This window comes from Peromyscus californicus, unplaced genomic scaffold (genome assembly GCF_007827085.1).
Source record: "Peromyscus californicus insignis strain IS unplaced genomic scaffold, ASM782708v3 Scaffold_6__1_contigs__length_162567912, whole genome shotgun sequence".
Taxonomy (NCBI): domain Eukaryota; kingdom Metazoa; phylum Chordata; class Mammalia; order Rodentia; family Cricetidae; genus Peromyscus; species Peromyscus californicus.
The window spans coordinates 37,176,512-37,199,639 of NW_026294584.1; the positions used below are offsets into that span (position 1 = coordinate 37,176,512).

The 23,128-nt window shown below is 37.1% G+C and overlaps 1 protein-coding gene across 1 annotated transcript in view; it reads right to left on the bottom strand.

Annotated features, from left to right (window-relative positions):
• Positions 1 to 1,191: 1,191 nt before the first annotated feature.
• Positions 1,192 to 23,128, bottom strand: part of Slc13a1 (solute carrier family 13 member 1) — an 86,079-nt gene continuing 64,142 nt past the window's right edge. The window contains exons 8-15 of the mRNA XM_052720468.1: positions 22,214 to 22,333; positions 17,559 to 17,657; positions 17,011 to 17,112; positions 14,149 to 14,255; positions 12,464 to 12,573; positions 6,621 to 6,782; positions 4,963 to 5,100; positions 1,192 to 3,333 (exon numbers count right to left, since the gene is read on the bottom strand). Coding sequence (XP_052576428.1) covers positions 3,196 to 3,333; positions 4,963 to 5,100; positions 6,621 to 6,782; positions 12,464 to 12,573; positions 14,149 to 14,255; positions 17,011 to 17,112; positions 17,559 to 17,657; positions 22,214 to 22,333 — 976 coding nt within the window. The 3' untranslated portion in view covers positions 1,192 to 3,195. The remainder of the gene's footprint in view (positions 3,334 to 4,962; positions 5,101 to 6,620; positions 6,783 to 12,463; positions 12,574 to 14,148; positions 14,256 to 17,010; positions 17,113 to 17,558; positions 17,658 to 22,213; positions 22,334 to 23,128) is intronic.

A 23,128-nucleotide genomic window follows, 5' to 3' on the forward strand; every position in this document is an offset into this window, starting at 1 on the left:
TAATTGTACATTATTTTAGAAGAAATACCTGACAATTTGAGTGACCAAGAACCTGAGACTAGATAACCCAGGGACCTAGGCTAAAATCAAATACTACTGGTCTAAACATAGAAAAAAAAAGTTGTGATAAAATGATGATAATATTCAGCTATACTCATATATCAGCGTCTTGTTCAGCCATCATCACAGAAGCTCCCTCCTGGAGCAAATGGTACAATTATAGAGGCCTGCAGTCAGACATTACACAGAGGGTGAGGGAGACCTTGGAACGCTCCGCGCTAAATGGGATCTCCCGTCAAATTCTTCCCCTCAGAGCTCAGGGCATGGAATAGGAAGCAGAAAGAATGTAAGAGCCAGAAGGGTTGGAGGACACTAAGAAAAAAAGGGCCCTCTAAATCAACATGATCAAAATTCATATGAACTCACAGAGACTGAAGCAGCAAGCACAGGGCCAGCAAAAGTCTGCACCAGGTTTTCTGTGTACATACAATGGCTTCCAGTTCCAAGCATGTAAAAAAGCAGGCATCTGGTTCTTGAACCTTCGCTTGGGTTCTTTTCCTTTTGTGGATTTGTCTTGTCCAACTTCAATGTGATAGTTTTTGTTTTATCTTATTATATTATATTTTGTTATATTTCAAAAAAATGAATTAATAAATAATGAATGAATGAACGAATGCATGAATGAAAATCTCGCCACCAGGGTAAAGGTTAACAACTGAACTGTCACTAATACCTTCTGGAAGAGGGTAAATCTTTTTTTCTCTAGTAGAGTGACACTGGCTATATCAGCCACTCCAGGACAGGCTTCATGTTCAGGAGTAGATGACTAACATATGACCCACTCCACATTTTGTTTGTTTGCTCATTTGTTTTGTGTACTTTTGTTTGGCTACAGTTTGATGGGTGGTTTGTTTTTGTTTTGGAGTGATGTTTTCCCCCCACTTAGTTTTGGGGCTTTTGTTGTATTGGGTTTTTGTTTGTTTCTTGAAAAAGAACGTAAAGTTGGGTGGGTAGGGAGGGGAAGAGAATCTGGGAGAACTTGGAGGAGAAGAATATGATCAAAATATATTTAAATTTAAAAATCAGTGTAAATAATAAAAAGTTAGTAAAAAGATATATCAATTTTTAGAACTCTCTTGGTATTTAATTTCATGTATCTTTTTAAAAAATTTCCAAACAAGGTCTTTAACATCAAAAAATGTGCTTATGAGAATTAAAAAGCAAAGGTGTATTTTTGTCCTCCATTTCATTTTTATCAGGATAAATTACATTTTCTAACACCTCAATCCTTTCCTAACTGGGCAGATTATTTTGGTTTTGATAATTTTTTTTTTGTTTGTCCAGGTTTGGAATGCCAAAGATCTTTCTTCTTTTTTCCATCTCATTGCTTGTTTGTCTATATACTTTGAGGTTGGTTTTCTTTTTCCTCTGATCATAAGTAGTTTTTCTCTTTCGTCTTTTTAATTTTTTATTCTGTATTTTACTTCTATCTCATTTTAGTATTTATACAATGGAAATATGTGACTTTCTTCTATATGCAGTAATGTTTTTAACTAATGGCTCATTTTTCATATATTGTTTTCTTTTTAAAATAAAAATAAATTTAATTAGAATAAAGTAATGGAAACAATCAGAAGAAGGGATTTTAAATGTTTTTATCCTGCTATGGTCACCTACTAGACATCTGTTAACCCAAGTGAAGAGTCAGTATCTATGACAAAAGTGGCTACAGGTCCCTCCAAAGGAAGTTAAGCAACGTTATCATAGTACTAGAGAGAAATTAGTATGCTTCTGGTTATGATCTTCAAACTTTGCATATATTGTGTCCCCCAAAATATTGTGCATCCTAATAAACTTATCTGGGGTCAGAGAACAGAACAGCCACTAGATAGATATAGAGGCCAGAAAATGCTGGTACACACACCTTTAATCCTAGCATTCTGGAGGCAGAGATCCATCTGGATCTCTGTGAGTTCAAAGCCACACTGGAAACAGTCAGGCATGGTGACTCACGCCTTTAATCCCAGGAAGTGATGGCAGAAAGCAGAAAGATATATAAGGCGTGAGGACCTAGAACAAGAGCCTGGTTAAGCTTTTAGGCTTTTGAGCAGCAGTTCAGCTGAGATCCATTTGGATGAGGACTCAGAGGCTTCCAGTCTGAGGAAACAGGATCAGCTGAGGAATTGGCTAGGTGAGAAAGCTGTGGCTTGTTCTGCTTCTCTGATCTTCCAGCATTCACTCCAATATCTGGCTTCAGGTTTGATTTTATTAATAAGGCCTTTTAAGATTCGTGTTACAGTAATCTTTATGTCAACCCAGGGTTTGTGAAACTAGGGCCTTATTTAGTTTTTTTCCTCTATGAGACTAAGCAGGAGAGAATCCAAAGGACTGTGATTCTGTGCTGACAGATGCAAAGGTTATACATTGCATCAATGTGTGGATAGCCCTAATGCACAGCTTTCTAACTCTACTACAAAAATACTACAAATCATAACTCACTTATTCATAACTATTCAAAATGCATTGCTCAGCACAGAAGCATAAAATAGTAGCCTGTTTATATGGACACACATAAATTAATCATTATGAATTTTCCACTACCAAGCAGATTCAATGGATTTTGGAATTTGTAACTATTATAATTTCAATTCATCTTGCCTACACCTTAGTAATAATGCAGTTGGACTTTTCAATAAATAAATAAATACACATTTTACTTTGATTACACCAAATGACCACAGCTTGGTTCTTTAGCAAATTCCCTTGACAAACACTATAGAAATGATTTATCCAAGTATCTCATTTACTTTTATACTTTATTTTCTGCTTTTAGTTTCATAAGAAGATTTTCAAATAATAAATTGATGTTTGAAATGTTACACTGAACTCCAGGTTTAAGATGTAGCAAATGGCCTAACTGCTTTAAAGGTCATTGGCACCATTTTTATGGAGAAAGAGCATGTACACGGTCTGCCAACACAATTTCAACCTTGGGTTTCTGGAGGAAGGCATGCAGATGCTCTTTGGTTGTATTTCAAAAGACATAGGCTCTATGACAGCGAGTGGGAGGCATGCATTGGAGCTGTAATGACTATATCACTGATTTACATGTGTCAGTTATATACAGCTACATCTTACAATGAATTCTTAGCAAGTCCAAAAGTCACCATGAAGTAGGTGGCAATTTTGTGCTTGTCATGGCATGGTCTGATTAAGAAAGTCAGGAGCCCAGGAAGGGTACTCGTAGAGGTTAAACATAGGTTCGATCCAGGTGAACATGCCCAGCATCACCACAGCAACTCCCAAAATATTTACTCCAAGTCCAGCTTTAACCTAGAAAAGGGAGAAAACATAAATTTCAGTCTCCCAGGGGAAAAAATTGTACAAAGATTTCAGAATTGCACCACACAAAGCATAAACCTGATTTCCATGCACCCTCAATGATCTATATAACTTGTGATTATCATCAACTAGGGATATTCTTTCTTTCACGTCAAATGAGAATCTGTCCCCAACTATCATTTTGACAGCACCAGACGGGTTTCTCTTAGGAATAGATGTAAGTCAATCTGCCCTTGTATGTCAAGTTATAATTGGAGATTGATGATCTTCTTTCTCAGAGGATAGGTTTCAGAATGCCATGTGATAACTGCATTCTTCAGGATCACCTGACATTATTGGTTTCCCACGCAGCCAGTCTTTATTGGAGAAGTTGTACTGTCACTGATATTCCTCTTCTTTAGTGGTGCTATTTTTGAAACTCCTACATAATACTTCTAGTGTCCATTGAACAATCTCAAAATAGTTTTTTTACACATTAGAGATTGTCAACTTCTGCTCTTACATTGCTTTTCTTACTATAGTTTATTTTTTTTCCCCTAGACCATAACCTTGCTCAGTTGTCTATATAATATCTTTGGCTGGTTATACAATACAATAGTGGAGGAGGGTAATTGTGACAAAGACTCTGTGGCCTGCAAAGCCTGAAACAGTCCTGGCTTGTCCCCTCACAGTGAATGTTGAGCTACTCCTGATTCTCTGCATTAAAAAAATGGCTTTCCAAAGCAAAAGGGAAATATTTAACATGATTACTATGGAGACCCTTTTCTCTATCCATACAAGCCACTCATTTATTACATGTCTTTTTGTATTCACACATATGCACATGTATACATATATGTCATATTTTATGTTAAATATATTCTGTTTTCCAACAAGATGTTATGTGCCTTGTATATAGAAACATTCCCAGAAGTTTTATTTTGCTTGGACGCAGGGATAGCAATCTGGGTGGAAAGAAGGAACAGGAACACATTTTGTAACTCCATGTATGTAGCAAACTCCAGAGAATTGACTTTGACTGTATTCTTGTTTGGGTTGGGTTGGATATTGGTGATGAGTTTGGGTTAAAACTAGAATATTCTCAAATTCGTTCTCAGATACCATGGTTTTTGTATTTGGAGACAAAATGTATGTTTTATCACTTAAATTTGCCTTTGTTTCTCACAGAGACCCTACAAGTGTTAGAATCTAAAGGAAAGAGACTTTTCCTCAGGCACTGGGCAGTGTTTTATTCAGAGCAAATATTTCATAAACATTTGTAGTACAGAACCTTAGTGTTGTTTTGATTGATGAAGGTTTTTGACCCTGTTTCTTCTTGCCTTAGGTTGGATCCTAATCTTGCCATAATTTGAAGAAGTCACGTTAAGAAATTCTGTGTTATTTTTCTTTTCCCCAAACCTGTGCTCATGCATTCCACATCTTTATTTGTGACCATAAACTCTAATGGCATGTCCACTTTTTAAAAATAATTCTATGACCAGTCATGCACATAGTTTTAGAAACAGACTTGAAACCCTAATTTTCTCAGTGGTTGATTAGAGTGCAAGGGTAGCGCTTGTTTGGACCAGCAGGTAGAGTGGTGCATTGGGGGACATCCTGTTTTTTCAGCTGCTGACTTACCATGTCGATGACTTTCAGGTGGCCGTATGAAAAAACAATAGCATTGGGTGGATTTGCAACTGGCAGAAGGAATGCAAATGAGGTACAGAGTGTGGAAGGCAGCAGAATATGAAGAGGGTTCACATGAATGGCTTCAGCCTGCGGTAAAAGCCAAACGAGAGTTGGATTAAAATGCTGAGGGTGGGCACCAAACATGAAAATGAACACACCTATTGTAAAATACTTTCCCAGAATCAAGTTGAAATCTAAAAGCATAAAATATTGCATAACTTAAAACTTTTTAGAGAATTTTAAAGTGTCTCTTATTTCTATGGTTATTGTTACATATTTAGACCTTTATATTATTATTCATTTAGAAAGTAAAATATCACTTATCTCAGAAATTACATAAAACCAAAATGATTTATTATATAATTAGTGTATATACATGCACATGATATACTATATAACATAATATCTTTGTATATTCTTAAACATTTTAGAATATTTTAAGCTGGCTAGTATAGCTCAAAATAATAGATGATGTCACTGAGGTCAGAGACACCGAAGAAATTATCAAGCATGCAGCTGACACCCAAGAGAATCTGGAGGAGGCCTGGGTGCCTATGGCCCTAGAGATTTTTAGTGTACTACTAATTCAATCATTTCTGTGAAAAATGTGAAATTCCTCAGTGATCATTACTTAAGAAGAATTGTTATTATCTGAAACTCATTGCATAATTTTCTAAAAACTTAATTTCACTAAATAAAAACAGAACGCAGAAAGCTGAAATGGCATTTTGCCTGTGATTTCTTGCCAATAAACAATTGATAGACAATCTTTATGTTCTTTTCTAATTTGAAGCAGCAACTCAAGTCTGTGAGTATATAACCCTGTGGAGTATCTGGAAAGCATGTTCAGAGAGACTGTCCTGGTTGTTTCCTTAAAACAATTCTTAATTTAAAGTGCTTTCTTTTCACCAAAATAACCCACCTAAATCAGAAAAACATTTCACACGAAGCTATCTCATGTAATTGCTATGGAGCATGGAAAAGGGGGTCTTTCTACCTCTCTTAGCAAATTGTCTCATTTATTTCTTGGGCATCAGAGAATTGCCTAAGGTATTTAGGCCTCATGGTTAAGACTATTTCTCATTCTCATTCATCTGTCCATCTCTTTTTTTTTTTTTTTTTTTTTTTTTGAGTCACGTCAAGGTCTCGTTTATTGACTGGGTATTGAGGTTTATAAGCAGGGCTTCAGGCAGGGAGGGGGAGCAGGGGAAGCAGAGAGAGAAGAATGAAAAATTCCATCTCTTATAGGAAGAACTTTTCAGAAACTTAGGAACACTGTTCTGAAGGGAGATATTTTATGGTGCCAGGAACTATGAGTCATCTTATAGCTGCAATGGATCCAGAATGATTTCACATTTGCAAATTCAAACAAAACAAAACAAAAACCCAGACAGAGAGAAGGTAAATTGTTTACTAAAGATTACACTACTTGAAAGTGAAGCATAGTTCCCTTGAGCAAATGTCACCTGGTGCAGATAAAGACCATATAAGTTGCTTACAGAAGGTCCATTTGGGCCAAAAGAAACTCCATACCACAGGTGAGAACTTACAGTCAAAACAACAACAGAACCTACTCTCAAGGAAAACAATATAAATGTAATACTCACCAAAGGAGACAATATTGGGAAAAGAATGGTGATGGTAGCCGGGTTGCTGGCTACCTCTGTCAAAGACGTGACCATCAAAGAAGATATCAGAATTATTAGCCAAATTGGTAATGAACCTAAAGGAGATAATTTACTTCCTATCCAGCTAGATAGTCCTGATTCCTAAAAAAACAAATTTGCAGTATTTATTATTCACATAATTCATTTTGATTAATTATTTTTTTCATTAATTTTACATCCCGACCACAGTTTCCTTTCCCCCTTCTCCTCCTGTTCCCTCCCTCTGCCTCCCCTCTGGTCCCCAATCCACTTCTCTGTTTCTGGTCAGAAAGGGGCAGGCCTCCCATGAGTGTCAATAAAGCATGGTATATCAAGTTAAGGTAGAACTAAGCTCCTCTCTTTGTATTGAGGCTGGACGAGGCAACCTAGTATGAGGGATAGGTTCCCAAGAGCCAGCCCAAGCGTTAGGGACAGGTCCTGATCTCACTTCTAGGAGTCCCACAAATAGACCAAGATACACAACTGTTCCGTTCATTTTAATGAATTGCAATTTAATCTCTCTCTCTCTCTCTCTCTCTCTCTCTCTCTCTCTCTCTCTCTCTCTCTCTCTCTCTCTCTCACACACACACACACACACACACAAGTATTTATGAGTTAGTTTCTGAAATATCACTTCCCATATTCTTGTTTTTTGGTAGTTTTTATATGGACAAGTTTTCAGAATTATTTTAATACTATTGCCATGCTTTAAGAAGTTTAAATGGTTTCTCTATGCTTTTTTCAATTAGATTTTAATTTTATGTAGCTAACATATGTAAATGTCTTGATGAGTCATGATAGACTATAGAGCTTTAAGAAGAGGGAAGCCCTCAGGCTCCTCTCTCTTCTTCTAAGATGTACCCCCCAGAGCAAGAACTTTCAACTGCTGTTAGCTATTTACACTGATATTTAGGTATTAATATAGTTATCTTTCAAATTAACATTCTAATTATGCTTTTTCTTAAAATTTCAACTTGAAACATTATTTATTGATTTCTTAATATGTTACCCGAGGATTATGTTTTCTTATGCCATTCATCATACATATATTTTCTACCTTTTAATTCCCCATTAATAGCAATACTTTAGTTAAATCAATATTTGATATTTACTGCTGTAATTATATAAATATTGTTCATTGCTGAGCCACTTAACTATCTAAGATTATATTTACTTTCTTTGTTTGCCAAAGAAAACATTATTCTGTTTGCTTAGTTTTCTAAGTACCTATCACTAATTCATCATGCTCTTCAAACTATCTGGGGACCTATCTAACAAGCAAACAAACACGTGGAGTAAGTGGGTTTGTTTTGTTCATGTTCCCTCAAGTTGTGTGTCCTGGAATAGAGCCTCCCTCCACTCCATCTGGACTAGATTCATTTTAAACTTACTTAACTTCCTCCTTGTCCTCACCACTCTGCTTTGTGGGAACCCCTCCTTCATTCCATTCATTTGGAGAAGCACATCCTTTCATATGTGCTGAGATTGTTGGACTGAAGGCACTTTTGCAGAGCCTCTATAGGTCTGAAAATTCTTTCATTTCTCTTCACACTGTTTTTCTAGTTCTGATTTTGAGAATTCTAATTTTGAAATCATTGAAACTGTTCAGCAATGTTAAGCTAATAATCTATTTTCTTTGTTTTACTGTGGAGTTCTTTAGATTGACTGAATACTGGTCTTTGATTGCATATAGTCCAAAAATTGCCTGCACTCCGATTAATAGGTTTGCTACTCTGTTTTTCCCCCTAGAAGAAAAAAAATCTACCTTTTATGAGATTACACTTATGACAAACTAGGCTATGCGTCAGAAGGAACTTTGGTTATAAGTAGTAAATTCAGTTCCAAAGTGAATATAAATATCGCAGACATGGACACTAGATATCAGTTGTATTGTTCATTGTTTTGATTCATATACAGAATTAACTATTTTATTTGTTTGTATTTTAGTACTTGTATGTTTGTGTTGTGTGTGTTTATATGTGTGGGGGCACATGTTTGTGTGTGTGTGTGTGTGTGTGTGTGTGTGTGTGTGTGTGTGTGTGTAAGCCTGGGTTTGATATCAAGAGTCTTGACTGCTCTTCATGCTATATGTGGAGGCAAGTTCTCTCAGCTGACCCCATAGTCCACTGATATGGCTAATCTATCTATCTAGCTTGCTCTGGAATTACAGAGGGCTACCACACCCACCTGCCATTTACACGGGTCTTGGGGATTTGAAGTTTGTTCCTCAAGCTCATAGAGGAAGCATTTTATCCAATGAGCCATAGCTGGGTTTGGATATTAGCTTTATGGATTTATACATATATGGGTATGGATACTGACTATAGTGGTTAGAAGTATAAAAACTGAAGTACAAGGACATAGATTCCTAGCAGGAAGAATGTGTTTTATCTAGGTCTGATTGAGAGTAATGCACCACTTGTTTGGGATTCTTTCTGGAGTCCATTATGATTCTATCTCTACCTCAAGATTCTGAGATCTAAAATGTGGACTCTTCATGAATTTCTCCAGCACGAACCTCTTAATAGCACTCTTAGCCAAGCATCTTGGAGGCTTCGCTTCTGAGAAATTACTTGTGCTGTTGTTAGAAATGGCCTTCCTTTCTACTTTTTTTTCTCTTTCTAAACAGACTCTTGAGGAGTTTGTAGACTAGTGCTCTAGTTTTCTTATCTTTTCACAATTTTACTTCATTTTTTAATTAAAATGGAGTTACATCATTTCCCCCTCTCTCTTCTCTGCAACCCTTCCCATGCCCCCCATCCCCTCTCAAATTCATGCCCCCTTCTTTATTATTGTTATACACACACATACCCAGACTCACATACATGACTGCATATATAATATATATATTAGAGTGTTAGTGTTGCTTGTGTGTATATGTTGTAGGCTGATCACTTGGCACTTGACAGTCATATCTTTTTAGTTTTTACTGACTTTTATAGTTTTTTTGTATTTCTGATATATTTTGATTTTATCTTTGAACAGTGTTGCTGACTTTTAAATATGAAGTTGATACAATTCTAAATTTTAGAGGATTACTTTTTAAATGGTATTTTACTTTTTATATCTTTAATGTTTCTTATGTCTCTTTGAGGCACCAATGACAAAATTTAAAGTGTTTTTTGCTTTGTTCATTCGCTTCACCTTTTCCTTGTTCCATTTCTTCTTGTTTCTATGTTCATTTTATTTTTTTGTCTTTGGTTATTTTATATGGGTTTTCCCCCAACTATCTAGTGACTCTTGACTACCTACTCATTTTTATTTAAAGAGATTATTAAATGGTGATTTAAAGCTCTTGGTGATAAGCAAGGACTGTTGATGAAGACGATGCTTCAACTTTGCTACAGAATAAGGCAATTTTCTAAAGGCTCTGTGGCCCTTCATGAGTGGGGATAGATTTGAAGAATTCGCATAACCTTGGAAGCTTTTAAAACCATCTTTAATATCCAGCTCTGGCTTCTTCCATGCTTACAATATGATCTGTTGCTTCCAATTGCTTCTCACTTTCAGGATCTTACTATTAAATCACCTAATTTCTTGAGGACTCTTCCATTTTCTGACCTATGTACTTCATCTACTTGCACAAAACCATTTATTCCTACAATATTTTCCTTCTATTGTGTGTGGTTTTGAACACCTTTTGCCTGTTATTGACTGTACTACACAGTTTTTAACCTTTAAAGACTGGTAGGAGTTTTTGTCATTATTATTATTATGTTCTTGGGAGCTTAGGAATATTTGAGAAAATAGTTTTTAATTTTTTAGAGTTATCTTCAAAAAAGCATTTGAGGAATATGTAAAAAACCAACAATAAAGAAATTATTAACTGGTTAGAGTTGGACAGTGTCTATCACTTTGTGGGACATCAATCATCTCTAAAACAAATCAGAGCATTTAAGAGTCACAGCATGAGGTAAATAGTGCATAATTGCTATCTCATGTTTTCTTTCAATTAGAAATATTCCCTGGCTTGAGACACTTGCCAGACAAATTATAACTTTGAATAAATGTTTTTCAAGTTGTCTCCTAGTATTAAAAAAAAACAACCTTTAGGGTCATATTTGTGTACAGACTTTTTTTTTCTGAGAAGCTGATGACTTCAGTTTGGTTACTCAGGAATAGTTTTTTCTGGAAATTCTTGTATAATGCAGATTCTGGTTACTAGGATTTTTACAATGAATTAGTCCTCCCTCCAAGATTTCTCTAATTTTTCCACTGAGAGAGCCATGTGCATTCAACTAAGTCCACACCTTTTCATTTCCTCAGATTTGGCTGTTCTAGGGTCTGGTCGATGCTTTCAAAGCCACTTTGAGTGTCTAGAATCCAGTCTAGACATATTTTGAGGAGAGATGAGCAAAATTCTTATGAATGCCAGACTTTCTGATTCTGCTTTCCTCACAGTTCAAATCAGCAGACATAGAGATGGCAGTTATTTATTCTGAGAATTCAGATCTCATTACTGCTGAAATAGTAGAAAAGAAAATCGTTATTGTCTTATATATTTCTACCATTTTTATCTGGACAGGTTATGAGGCAAGGCAAATCTAAGCCTAAAGCAATTTTGCAAAAGGCTCTCTGAATTGAGATGATTTCCAAAACTTACAGTTATTACTAAATCCTATTGCTAAAGCTTAGAATCTAAATACTATACAGAAACTAGTAATAAAGTTAGAAGCAAATAATATTCTCCTAACAAATTATCAAGAAGAAAAGATAACAGTTTGTCCCGAGAATTGAAATAAATACATAAACATACGACTTCTAAGAAGCCAGGGGACGTTTCACAACTCCTCCCTTGCCAGTCTTGTGCTTGTGACTGAGTATGGAAATGGATGCAAATAAGCTCTGAGTATTTAAAGAAAGCCATGAAACCCATAAGTGAACAGTTTGTAGTCAGACAGAAGGATATTCTTGGCTTTTTCAAAAAAATTTTTGAGAGCTTCATACATTGATGCTGCATCAACACCACTCCTAAGCTCCCCTCCCCAAACTTCTCCCATGTCTCCCTCACTAGATTCATGGTCTATATATTATTATTCATATGTATTATCTATCTATCTATCTATCTATCTATCTATATATATATATATATGTATAACTTACTGAGTCCATTCGACATTGTTTGTATATAAATGTGCCCAAGAATTTTTAGAGAGGATAATTTTTTTCTAGCAATTCTACAATGACCAGGGCAATTAGAAGGGATAGGAGCTTGCTTTGTATCAGCTGGTGAATAGATCAATGAAGTGGCCATCTGCCTAACTCATGATGATTTCATTTCTTCCTGACAGTGGATATAATATATTAGAAATTGTCACATTAAATTTTCTGGACTTCATTCACTAGATATATTTATTTATGGTGTTATGTTTTATTTTCTTTATTTGACAATGACAAAATGATGGCTTATTGAATTGAAACTCAAGAACCACACAAATTCCAAATGAAATAATGTAAAAATATAAGCAAGCAAACAAACATGTTCCATTAGGAATCATGTTTTTTAATCTAAGTTTTTGCTCTTACTAAGCTACTAATATAATATCATGGAGTAAGAATTTAAATCTTCTTTGTATTATTTTTTGACATGGTGAGACACCATAGCATTATTGTTTATGCTTGCAGCCTGTAAAAGTTCTTGGACTCTGAACTCACCTCATCTGTGTGGGATACTGCATGGCTATTGAATTCTGCATTATTAAAATTAGAGGATAAAGGTGAATATGCCCAAAGCTTGAGTGTGTCTGTATTCTTCTTTTCAACCACCTAGTTAATTGTTAAATATCTTACACACTGAGCATTACCTGACAGCCATCTGCCAGGGCAAAACCTCCACCAACAAGAATGGCTATGTCCCAGGGCATGAATGACTGGAATTCTTTCCAAGTAATCAGGGGAGAGTAATCAAAAGCAACTGCAAAACAAAAACCCTACAGTTAAATATTGTTGAAAATAAGAAAATCTGACAATTTTATCGGTATCCTGAATAGTCATTTTACAAGAAACTTACAATATTATGATACTGTTTTCAAGGCAGCGATTAGATCTCAACTTTGAGTTTCCACTGACCTTAGGTGGAATATTGTATTATAATGATTAAAAATGCTATAACTTTGCAGCTGGGGAGATGACTCAGCAGTTAAGCCCATTGGCTGTTCTTCCAAAGGACATGAGTCCAATTCCTAGCATCTACATGGTGGCTCACAACTGTCGGTAACTCCAGTTCTAGATCTGACACTCTCTTCAGACCTTTACAGGCACAAGGGATTCACATAGGTGCAGGAAGACACTAATATACATAAAAAATACTTCAATAAACTACTAGAAAGTAACTTGGACAAATCCTTCAGATAATATTTGAGGTACATTTAGATAAATTATTATGATGCTGTCATTAGTAATACCAGTCATTCATTGACTCATCTTTCTACTCTTACTATAGGATGGTGTATTGAACTCTGTCAAGTTGACATGATCTAGAATCAGCAAAGAAGGGAGACTCAATGAAAAATGATTTTGATTGGTTTGGCCTTTGAGTATGTCTGTGGTGGGCTGTCTTGACTGTTCATTGATGTGGGAGGACCCAGCCAACTGTGCATCATACCATTTCATGCGATGAGCCCTGGATTTTATAAGAGTAGAAGAAGCTTCAAAATCATGAATGTATTTGTTTCCTTTTGCTCTTGACTGTGGATGTAAGGTGACTGAAGTTCCTGCCTTTGTGTCTACCCAATGATGGACTGTACCCAGGGTAGTAAGCCAAAGCCTCCCCTTCTTTATGGTGTTCTGTTGTCAGGCTATTTATGTTAGCAGCCAACATGAAACTGTGTTTCCAAACTGTTATAACCCATTTTCCCTATGTATGTAACAAAAGAATACAGCCCCTGAAAGCGGATGTTAACATAAAGCACAGGCATGAATGAATCGTGAGTAAGCAGTGCATGTAGGAGAATGCATGCTCCTGCAGATGTGTGTACTTCTTTGTCCATGGGTTGTGAGTACAGTCAGTGCTCCTACTGAGCAACTTTTCCAGTTGTGACCCCAGGTTATTTCCACATGGGAATTGTTCTCTGTTTCTTCAAGGACTTCTGTGAAACTCTAAGTAATCTTTCTCGTGAAATTCACCCTTTTCTGGGTCCTCAAAGTTATTACTGAGGTCACATCACAAAAATGTGACTGTAAATCCTTCTTTTCTTGTTAGTCAAATTCTGATTTTGGCAGGGTATGTGGTCGTATTCCCCCATAGAAGAACTGGAACCTGGGTATAAAAGGAAATCTACTTTTCACTTCTGCAAACTCTAGTAAATCTTCCTGTAGGTAGAGATAAACGCTGGCTGAGTAGGGGGTTCAGGATATAAGTGAGATATGCTAAGATAGAGGTTATGCTGGCATGGCCATTTTTAATATCCTATGTGCTAACTAAAGCTTATGGAATTTTAATTTCTTCAAAAGGTCTTTTATAAATTCGGTATTAGAAATGATACTCAACCAATTTCTCCCGTAGATGTAGTTTTTGTCAGTTCCTTAGCTGGAATCAGAAAGAAAAGTAGTCCTGCAACTAAAGCAACAGTTGAATCTGTAACATAACCAGAGTACCTAAAAAATATGAACAAATGAGTACATTAAAAATGGTATGAAGAAGTTACATGAGATAAGATGTCAGTTAATTATGTTAATAATAATTAAATAGAAGTGGTAATAAATATAGGTCATTTACTGTGGAAAATCTGTTCTAAAACACATAGATTCCTAGGAAATGATGTAACTTATAAGGACCAACCATTTCAGAATGCATTCCTAATAATTCAATACATTTCTCATATTGTCAATACCAAATAAACAGATGATTCCTTATCAGACCAACAGAGCAAAATGTTCAGGTAAACCTTCAGGTGTGTTAACCAGTTTTCACTTTCTAATATTGCTTTTCATTATAATGTCAGAGAATTGAGGTTTAAACAGTTGCTGGAGTTTGGCAAAGACCCATGTCATTGATTTATAATGTCATTCTATTGAATTTAGGGAGACATGCTGTTGCTAGTGTCCCCTCAAACTCCTCTATAAACTGTGAAAGCAAATTGATCTGGTTTCTGGGATGAAACACCTGCTTCTGCAGTGGGCACTAGACCTACCTACAAAGGAAATCAACCCCATTTGATGCTTTGCCTTCTAGAAACTTAAGAAGATTAATTATCAGAATGGCTTACGAGATGCTCACAAATGAGCCCTGTGCAAATTAAGAGTAATTCGGGAACAGATGGGGCTAAGAATTGCCAGACCATTCTAGCAAAAAGACAGGTTCCCGGAAGCTCAGCAGTTAAGAGGCACCTGGACATTACACAAATGAAACAGACACAAATAATTAGAATACAGCTTTAGATGTCAGCAGTACCAACTACGTGCATTTTTGTAGCCTGAAGAAACATGTACATCATAAGGCTTTCTTTTCTATCTTATAACTCAATCTACCTATTTGCTATGCAAGTGTGCATGCTCTTATAGTTTATACATAAAAATCTAAATAATCAAGGAAGTACATTATTTTTCTCAATTTGATAATTTTTTAAAAATTATCTTAAATAGAGGCTTACTTTCTTTTCTTGTTGACTAAAAACCTACAGTGACTTAATTATTTCTAAAAAACCTGACCAATCCTTGTAAATATATTGTTTCCTTATTATTCTATTTTAGTTACAATTCTTGGCTAAGCTTTTGCCAAACTAGGCCAGGTGTCATGTAACTGGATTTTGTTTTATATGAAAAGACATACTGAAATCAGTCCAGATTCGAACAGATGGAATGAAAACATTAGGTGGTAGCAATAAATCTTAATATATCATACCCCCTTTTAGAAATTGTAACTGCCTAAAATCTGCACATCATACATATATTTTACAGAATACATACTTTAGATAAATCCAGATATAAATGTTGACAGACATTTTCATAAAACATTTTAAATTATAATTGTTTTATTTATTACTTTGAATTTTGATTCATTATGAACTGGGTTATCTCAGCACTATCAAATATTAATCCTATACAGATTTTATTTGCCTTGTGATTGTTTTATTTATATTTTCAAGCTCTGTCCTCTGTCAAGCCTTTCCCCCTTTCCTATTGCTGTCTCTCACAGTGCGGGGTGACAGCAGAAACAACTGCTCATAGCAGACCTGTTTTCCTGCCACAAACAAAAAACATCTCCTGAATAATGGTATCCTTCTGTAAGGAAGAAAAATTAGATGCTGATTATCCTGAATATTCTATTGGGATTGTCTCCTAGTTTTTATTTGCTATGTTTTCAATACATTACTGTTGAGAGAGAGAGAGAGAGAGAGAGAGAGAGAGAGAGAGAGAGAGAGAGAGAGAGAGAGTTTATAATGCTGGACATTGGATTTTAAAGGGAGGTGGAGTTTGTTTATTTATTTATTTATTTTACTCTAAATCCTATTAGAAAAATACAAAGTATTAATCTTCCATTGGACAATAGCTTGTTTTAAATAATTTGATGATGCTTTTGCATCAAAACGAGAAGTTCTTTGCCTAAAGGAATCAAAAGGACCAAGCTGATCTTTCAAACTATCCCACCTCATGCATTGCTTGAGGCAAGCAATGCATAAGAAATTTGAATTCATCCTTTGCACCTTAAAAAAACATACCAACAATGCCTGTGAAAACAGAAAAGTGAGGCTGAGATAAGGTGGTGTTTCTCTCTTCCATCAGGCCAAATTACATCTGCCTCAAACAGTTTTGATTTGTGCTCCCAAACTATGTGGATTCTTGCTGGGGGTGTGAGACCAGAAGTCCAAGATGAAACTCTTCTAGATTTAAGAACCAGAGCATATTGGTCGAAAATAGACTGAGAACACACTGTGTAGCATTTATGTCACACAATATTTATTTATCATTTTTACTAGAAAAAAAAATAGCAGTATTCTCTGTGCTACTGTAACTTCCAACTTTCAGGTAAAGGAAGTGAGAGCGTGTGCAGTGACTTGTCCAGAATAAACAGAAGTTTCCAGAGCGTAGTCAGGTGGGTGCGGCTTTCACAGCCACCATCCTAACCAGAGCAGATTCTAGCCTCTATGCAGCTCAAATGTCTAACTTTATCCTGAGGGAATAGCCCCATGTCTAATGGACCCTCATTTTTATACAGGGTATAATGGTCATCCTTTTCTGCTTTCTTAACTTATCCTTAATACCTCACCCCCAAGAAGATTAGACATAAAAATACTTTTTCCAAAGAAATGAACAAAGCATCTCATGCAGTTTTTCAAAGTTGTAGGGCATATGTAGCCATGACACGGCACTGAACAGAAGGAAGGGCTGCCAGACTCACATTAACACTTACTTTGAAAACAGGATCGACCAACCAGTAACAAAGCCAGGATCCCGACTGAACCATAGCAAGGCCATTAGGATGAAGATTACCAAGGTCACGATTTCCTGATACCTGTAGAAAAACCCTCTGTGGTCATTTCTTATTTTCCCAACATTTGGGAAAACTCTGAGCTGTTTGTTGTCAAGCTAATCTTCACAGGTCATGGCCACTGTGGGAACATGATACGTTCTTACTTGGAGAGTATGGGTGCTCTTAGAAAATGCCTTTTCTCCTCAGATTCTCTGGATTTTGTTTTTGTTTTTCTACCTAGCAAATTTTACTTGGGCACTGGTATGTATTTCATTTTAGCGGCTTATAGTCACTGAATTTTGCAGGTTTGTGGTCTTAGTCAAGCGTTATGGCATCCTTGCTGGCAAATACGTGATTATTTGCTTTACATTAACTGCTTGTGTTTATCTGTGCGGGTTTGCATGCATGTAGTGTGTGTGTGTGTGTGTGTGTGTGTGTGTGTGTGTGTGTGTGTGTGTGTGTGTGATGTGCACTCATGCATATCTTACCTCATTGGCCCAAGTTTTTCATATTCTTGCTTGATCACCTCAGCACACGCCTTTTCTTTGAGTGTTTTGGTTTTGCCACATTTGAACATCTCCTTAAAGCTGAAACAGATAAGAAAACTTTAGAGTTAAGGAAATTATTCTATCACCACCCTCCTTTATGGAAGAACGTTTGTGAGAGTTTCATAGCTGTGATTCTCTGCTGACACCAGGAGCCCTTGCCCTGTGCCTATGTCTCTTTCATTGACTGTTCTCTGTATTGTCTGGCTTGCTCACTTCTAAATGTCTAATTTTGCTTTGTTTTCCATGACATCTACCCATCTACTCCCTTTCAAAGATCTCTTGTACTACTCACATATTTCCGTGTACCACTCACCTCTATCAGTCTCCATACAATGATAATTATAAGTATGTGCTATATATTTGATAATTCTGTTACATTAAAATGTGTATTTATGGAGCATCTTGGTTGCTAAGTTCTGAACACATGGAAGTTCCATCTTGTTATGTAGGCATGGAGGGCAGGGACAGAAAAGAAACATAGATGTTCTCTTCGGCCTAAGTACCACTCCATTTCTACCTTTAGCTGCTTGCAGTTGTAGCCTCTCTTCACTGTGATTATTATTATGATTTTGTCTCGAAGTCTAGGATCTTTAAAATTTTAAACAATTTTTGTGGGATATAACTCTAGATGTAATATTTTTCAAACCCCCCCCCCCCCCCGGAGGAAGAATCAAAAGGGGAACTAGATTCTTAGGGATTGTCTCTTGGAATGATGATGAGTAGCTCAGTTAGGTCCTTTTGTGTGAGCAGTAAACACAGAAACAATCTTCTGCAAAGTTGTAGTTTAGGAGACAGTGAGAAGGACGATGAAACAGTGAGAAAGTAATTACCAACACAGATAGAGTTCATGCTTGGTCATCATTTTCCATGTAACTCTGTTATAAAACATTGTTCCATGCTTCCTTTTTGAAGGAGCAGGATTTCCTTGATTCTCTTTGCTGTTGTTGTTTGTCTGTTTGTTTGCTTAAGACAGGGTCTCTCTACATACTCCTGGCTGTCCTGGAACTCATTATGTAGACCAGGCTGGCCTTGAACTCACAGAAATCTACTTGCCTCTGCCTCTCTAGTACCTGGGTGAACAGAATTTCTGTGATTCTCAAGGCACCCATCCTAAGCATTCACAGTCACCCTCATGCAAGCGCAATGACCTCTGCCTGTCATTGGTTGGATATTGTTTCATTTATTATCAGAGAAGGGCTAACCAAATTTTCATTTCAGTTAAGTTTCTAAAGCCAGTCTCAAATTTTTATCCCTAATCACAACACAAAAACTATTATTCCAAGAAACAAATCTGAGGATCACCTTGAGAACTATCTGTAGAAGAGAAAACAACAGTCAAAGATAAAATTTTTCCTTAGGAACCGTTTTCCACCCTCTACACTGCATACATCCTTTGTCCCTTTGGCTGCAGACGGTAAACAGGTCAAGCCGCCTTTGCTTTGCTGTAAATGAAAGTTAATATTAAACAAAGAAACCAATAAAGCATATGAGGATGTGTCTACATCTCCATTGAAATAAATGCAGAAGACTGATGGATGAGCTTCTTGTATGTTGGAGTTGTTTACAATGAGCGAGTCAGTAGTGCTAACAGCCAGAACACTAATCAGAATGTATGGTAGTCTGCCAGGGGAGTGGCAGCTAATTTCTGTTTGTCAGTCTAGAGCCTTTAGAGGTAAACACCCTGGCAAACTCAACAGGATTCTGAAAAATTAACTGCAACATGAAACTGCCAGGTCTAACCAGTAGTGGACAGCAAGAGGACCGTTTAATACAACACTGATCATGATTTATGGACGTTGCCTAATGAGTGCATTTCATAGGGACTTTTTGGTTCCTCTTTAGTAGCACATGCTCTCTACTGTATTAATCTTTTTAATTCTCGGTGACATGTTGTATTAAAATAATAATGGAGGGTGCCTATGTATTTGTTTAAAGTCATTAAAAGCAGAACAAAGAATGAAGCAGCAGGGCTAGTCACTGGACAGTGTGTCCATGTCCACTGTGGGGATCATTCTTCCTGCTTCCAATCTTGCTACCTGTACAACTAAATCAGCCCCCCAAAGCTTGGATTTCCAGGGAGGGGCACTTAGTATGCAGCTGGCCTGTCACACTGAAGGCCACCTGCTGAAGTCAGTGACATTCCACACATTTGCTTCAGCAGGAGGACTGCCACATGCTGCTTCCACAATCTGGATAGAACACTTTAAAAACCATCGGTCCTATCTCCCAACTACTAGCACAATTGGGCAGTTACGAAGAAAAAATAAGAGGAATAATAGAGAGGGGAAAATGTTGGTCATTAGCTGGATAGACCTGGAAACTATAGCCGCAGATAAGACACCACACCCTACCGTACTGTGCCATTTTTCAAAAGAAGTCCCAGTGGCTGAGCTCCCTTCAGCTGTCTTAGAGAATAGCAGCTGCTTGATTCATAGGTCCTTGAGGTTATTTAAATTAAACTATAAAAATGAATTTTAAATATTTTATTATTCAGGAAAATATTTTCATGATTTGTGATATACCTAATTCCTAATGGAGTGTAAGGAGTTGAAAGTGCAGGGTGCACTTCAGATTTTGTTGATTAGCCCTTTGTGGTTTTCATGGTCGCTGTCATCTCAGTCATACAACTACTGAGTGTTTACCAAACTACCAGCTTTAATCCTAGAAAAGCAGCATACTAGAATTCTCTTGAATTCAGAATTTGACATTTTAGTGGCAATTGTGATTCTTTATTGACCAGTGCATCTTACTTTGGTTGTTTCATGTTCAATTTGGAGTCTTAAATGTCGACATCATGGTACTGGAAGTGATCTTACCTAACTTACAGGTAAATCCTGATGTTTACCGTGAAAGATGCTGAGACTGATCATGGGCAGAGCTTGCAGAGCTAAGTTATCTGTCCTGTGAGAAGCTGGAGTTACTTCTTGTGGTGGTTTGAATAATAATGGTCCCTGTCTTAGGGTTTTTATTGCTGTGAAGAGACACCATGACCACAGCAACTCTTATAAAGGAAAACATTTACTTGAAGAGGCAGCTTACAAGTTCAGAGGTTCAGTCCATTATCATTATGGTGGAGAGCATAGAGGCATGCAGGCAGACATGGAGCTGGCTATGTCTAGATTAGAAGGCAATAGAAAACGGACTCTGATACTGGGCGACATCTTGAGCATAGGAAACATCAAAGCCTGCCCCCATGGTGGCATACTTCCTCCAACAAGGCTAAACCTACTCCAATAAAGCCACACCTCCTAATATTGCCACTCTTTATGAGCTTATGGGGATAATTACATTCAAACTACCACAGCCCCTATAGGCTCATATCTTTGAAAACTTGGTTGCCAGGGAGTAGAACTTTTTGAAAGGATTAGAAGGATTAGGAGGTGTGGCTTTGTTGAAGGAAATGTGTCACTGGGGGTGGGCTTTGAGATTTCAAAAGCCTATACCAGCCTCTCTCTCTCTCTCTCTCTCTCTCTCTCTCTCTCTCTCTCTCTCTCTCTCTCTCTCTCTCTCTGCCTACAGATTAGGACATAGTGCTCAGCTACTTCTCTAGCACCATGCATGCTGCCATGCTTCCTACCATGTTGATAATGGACTAACCTGTGAAACTGTAAGTAAACACTCAATTAAATGCTTTCTTTTATAAGAGTTGCCATGGTCATGGTGTCTCTTCACAGCAGTAGAACAGTGATAAAGACACCTCACTTTGCTGGGCGGTGGTGGGGCATGCCTTTAATCCCAGCACTCGGGAGGCAGAGGCAGGCAGATCTTTGTGAGTTAAAGGCCAGCCTGGTCTACAGAGTGAGATCCAGGAAAGGCGCAAAGCTACACAGAGAAACCCTGTCTCAAAAAACAAACAAACAAAAACAAAAAACAACAATAACAAAAAGACACCTCACTTCTCCTAATTACTAGCTCCTCACAGAGAATCCTCTCAAATTATATTTTACTTTACATTTTGAAGGTATTACCAACTTTGGAGCTAGCATGAAGCAGGAAACGCTGCATGTTGATAGTGGAAAGTAACTTTATAATCTAAGGACATTCATCCTAAAACAAGCAGAGGACATGGCTTCTCACTGTGATAGTTGGATTGGGACCACAATGTAATCAGTTCCTTGTGCCTTTCTTTTTGTTTTTTTTTTTTTTGTTTGTTTGTTTGTTTTTTTGTTTTTTTGTTTTTTCGAGACAGGGTTTCTCTGTGTAGCTTTGTACCTTTCCTGGAACTCGCTTTGGAGACCAGGCTGGCCTCGAACTCACAGAGATCCGCCTGGCTCTGCCTCCCGAGTGCTGGGATTAAAGGCGTGCGCCACCACCGCCCGGCTCCTTGTGCCTTTCTGAGCAGTTACTATATCACTGGTTTAAGATTCAAAGGGCACCCGATTGGATCTGTATTTAGTAGGCTCTGCCAATGCCAACATTGTTTAAATTATTCCAGCCTATCCTAAAAATATGTTCATGTGTCTTAATGTTTTAAGTGTGAAAAATGTGGAAACATAGTGTGTGCAGCATAGGGAAGAAAGAGCACTGGATATAGAGCTTTTTAAAAGCAAGGGTCACAGATACCTTTATCACATGAAAGTAAAATGTCTACTTACTTGAATCCCAAGAAAAGCCACTGAAGCCAGATCCAGGACAAGAGTAAAAGGATAATAGCAATTGGGAAGGAAAACAAAAACCAGGATCCGAAGTTGAGGCAACGACAATCAGGGTAACGTCTGTATGGAAAGAGGATGCTGGGTTAGGGAGGAGAGACATGAGTCTTTGCTGACAGTCATGAGGCGAGGAGCAGCAGTCTACATCATTCTTGTGCTCTGGGCAGAGAAGGCTGCCCTGGAGTGCACTCACACAGTATGCATGCTAACTAGTATTCCTTTTTATTCCCTGCCCTCATTCTGTAACTACATAATTATACTACACCTCACCAAAGTAGGATGGTTATGTTTTAATTTTTATTCTTTTAATCACTCTCTAATGAAATATTTGTGAAAAATGCTTATCACTGTAGCTCATATTCGTTAAATACAAAATGAATGAGTGTGCATGAAGCGGTGTGTTTTGCTGTTGTTCAAATCATCAGACTAGGAATAAGCAAAGACTAATCAGCTAGGCTGGGAACACAGGAGGTGGGAAGAACTCACTGTTGAGTACCATTCCCCATAGGTATTAGGTAGGCATCCTCATACCTATGAAGAACTTATGCTCTGCTCAGACTGTCTCCTCTAGTGTTTTTTCAGGGGTTTTTGTTGTTGTTGTTTTAACCAAAAATCATAGTACCATCTTGGCTATGTAAGAGGCCATTTCATCTAGGTTTTGCTCAGTCTAATGAGACAGATGAAAATATTTTGTGTAAGACATCTGATTTTTTCTTTATCTTCTAGCTTTTTTACTTTCAAATTAACATAATAACAACACATCAGCCATTAAACATGCTAAGATAACAAACATCTTCTTTTGGTGATCTTACATTCATTACTTTAAAATATGGCCTAAATACTAAATAAATTATCATA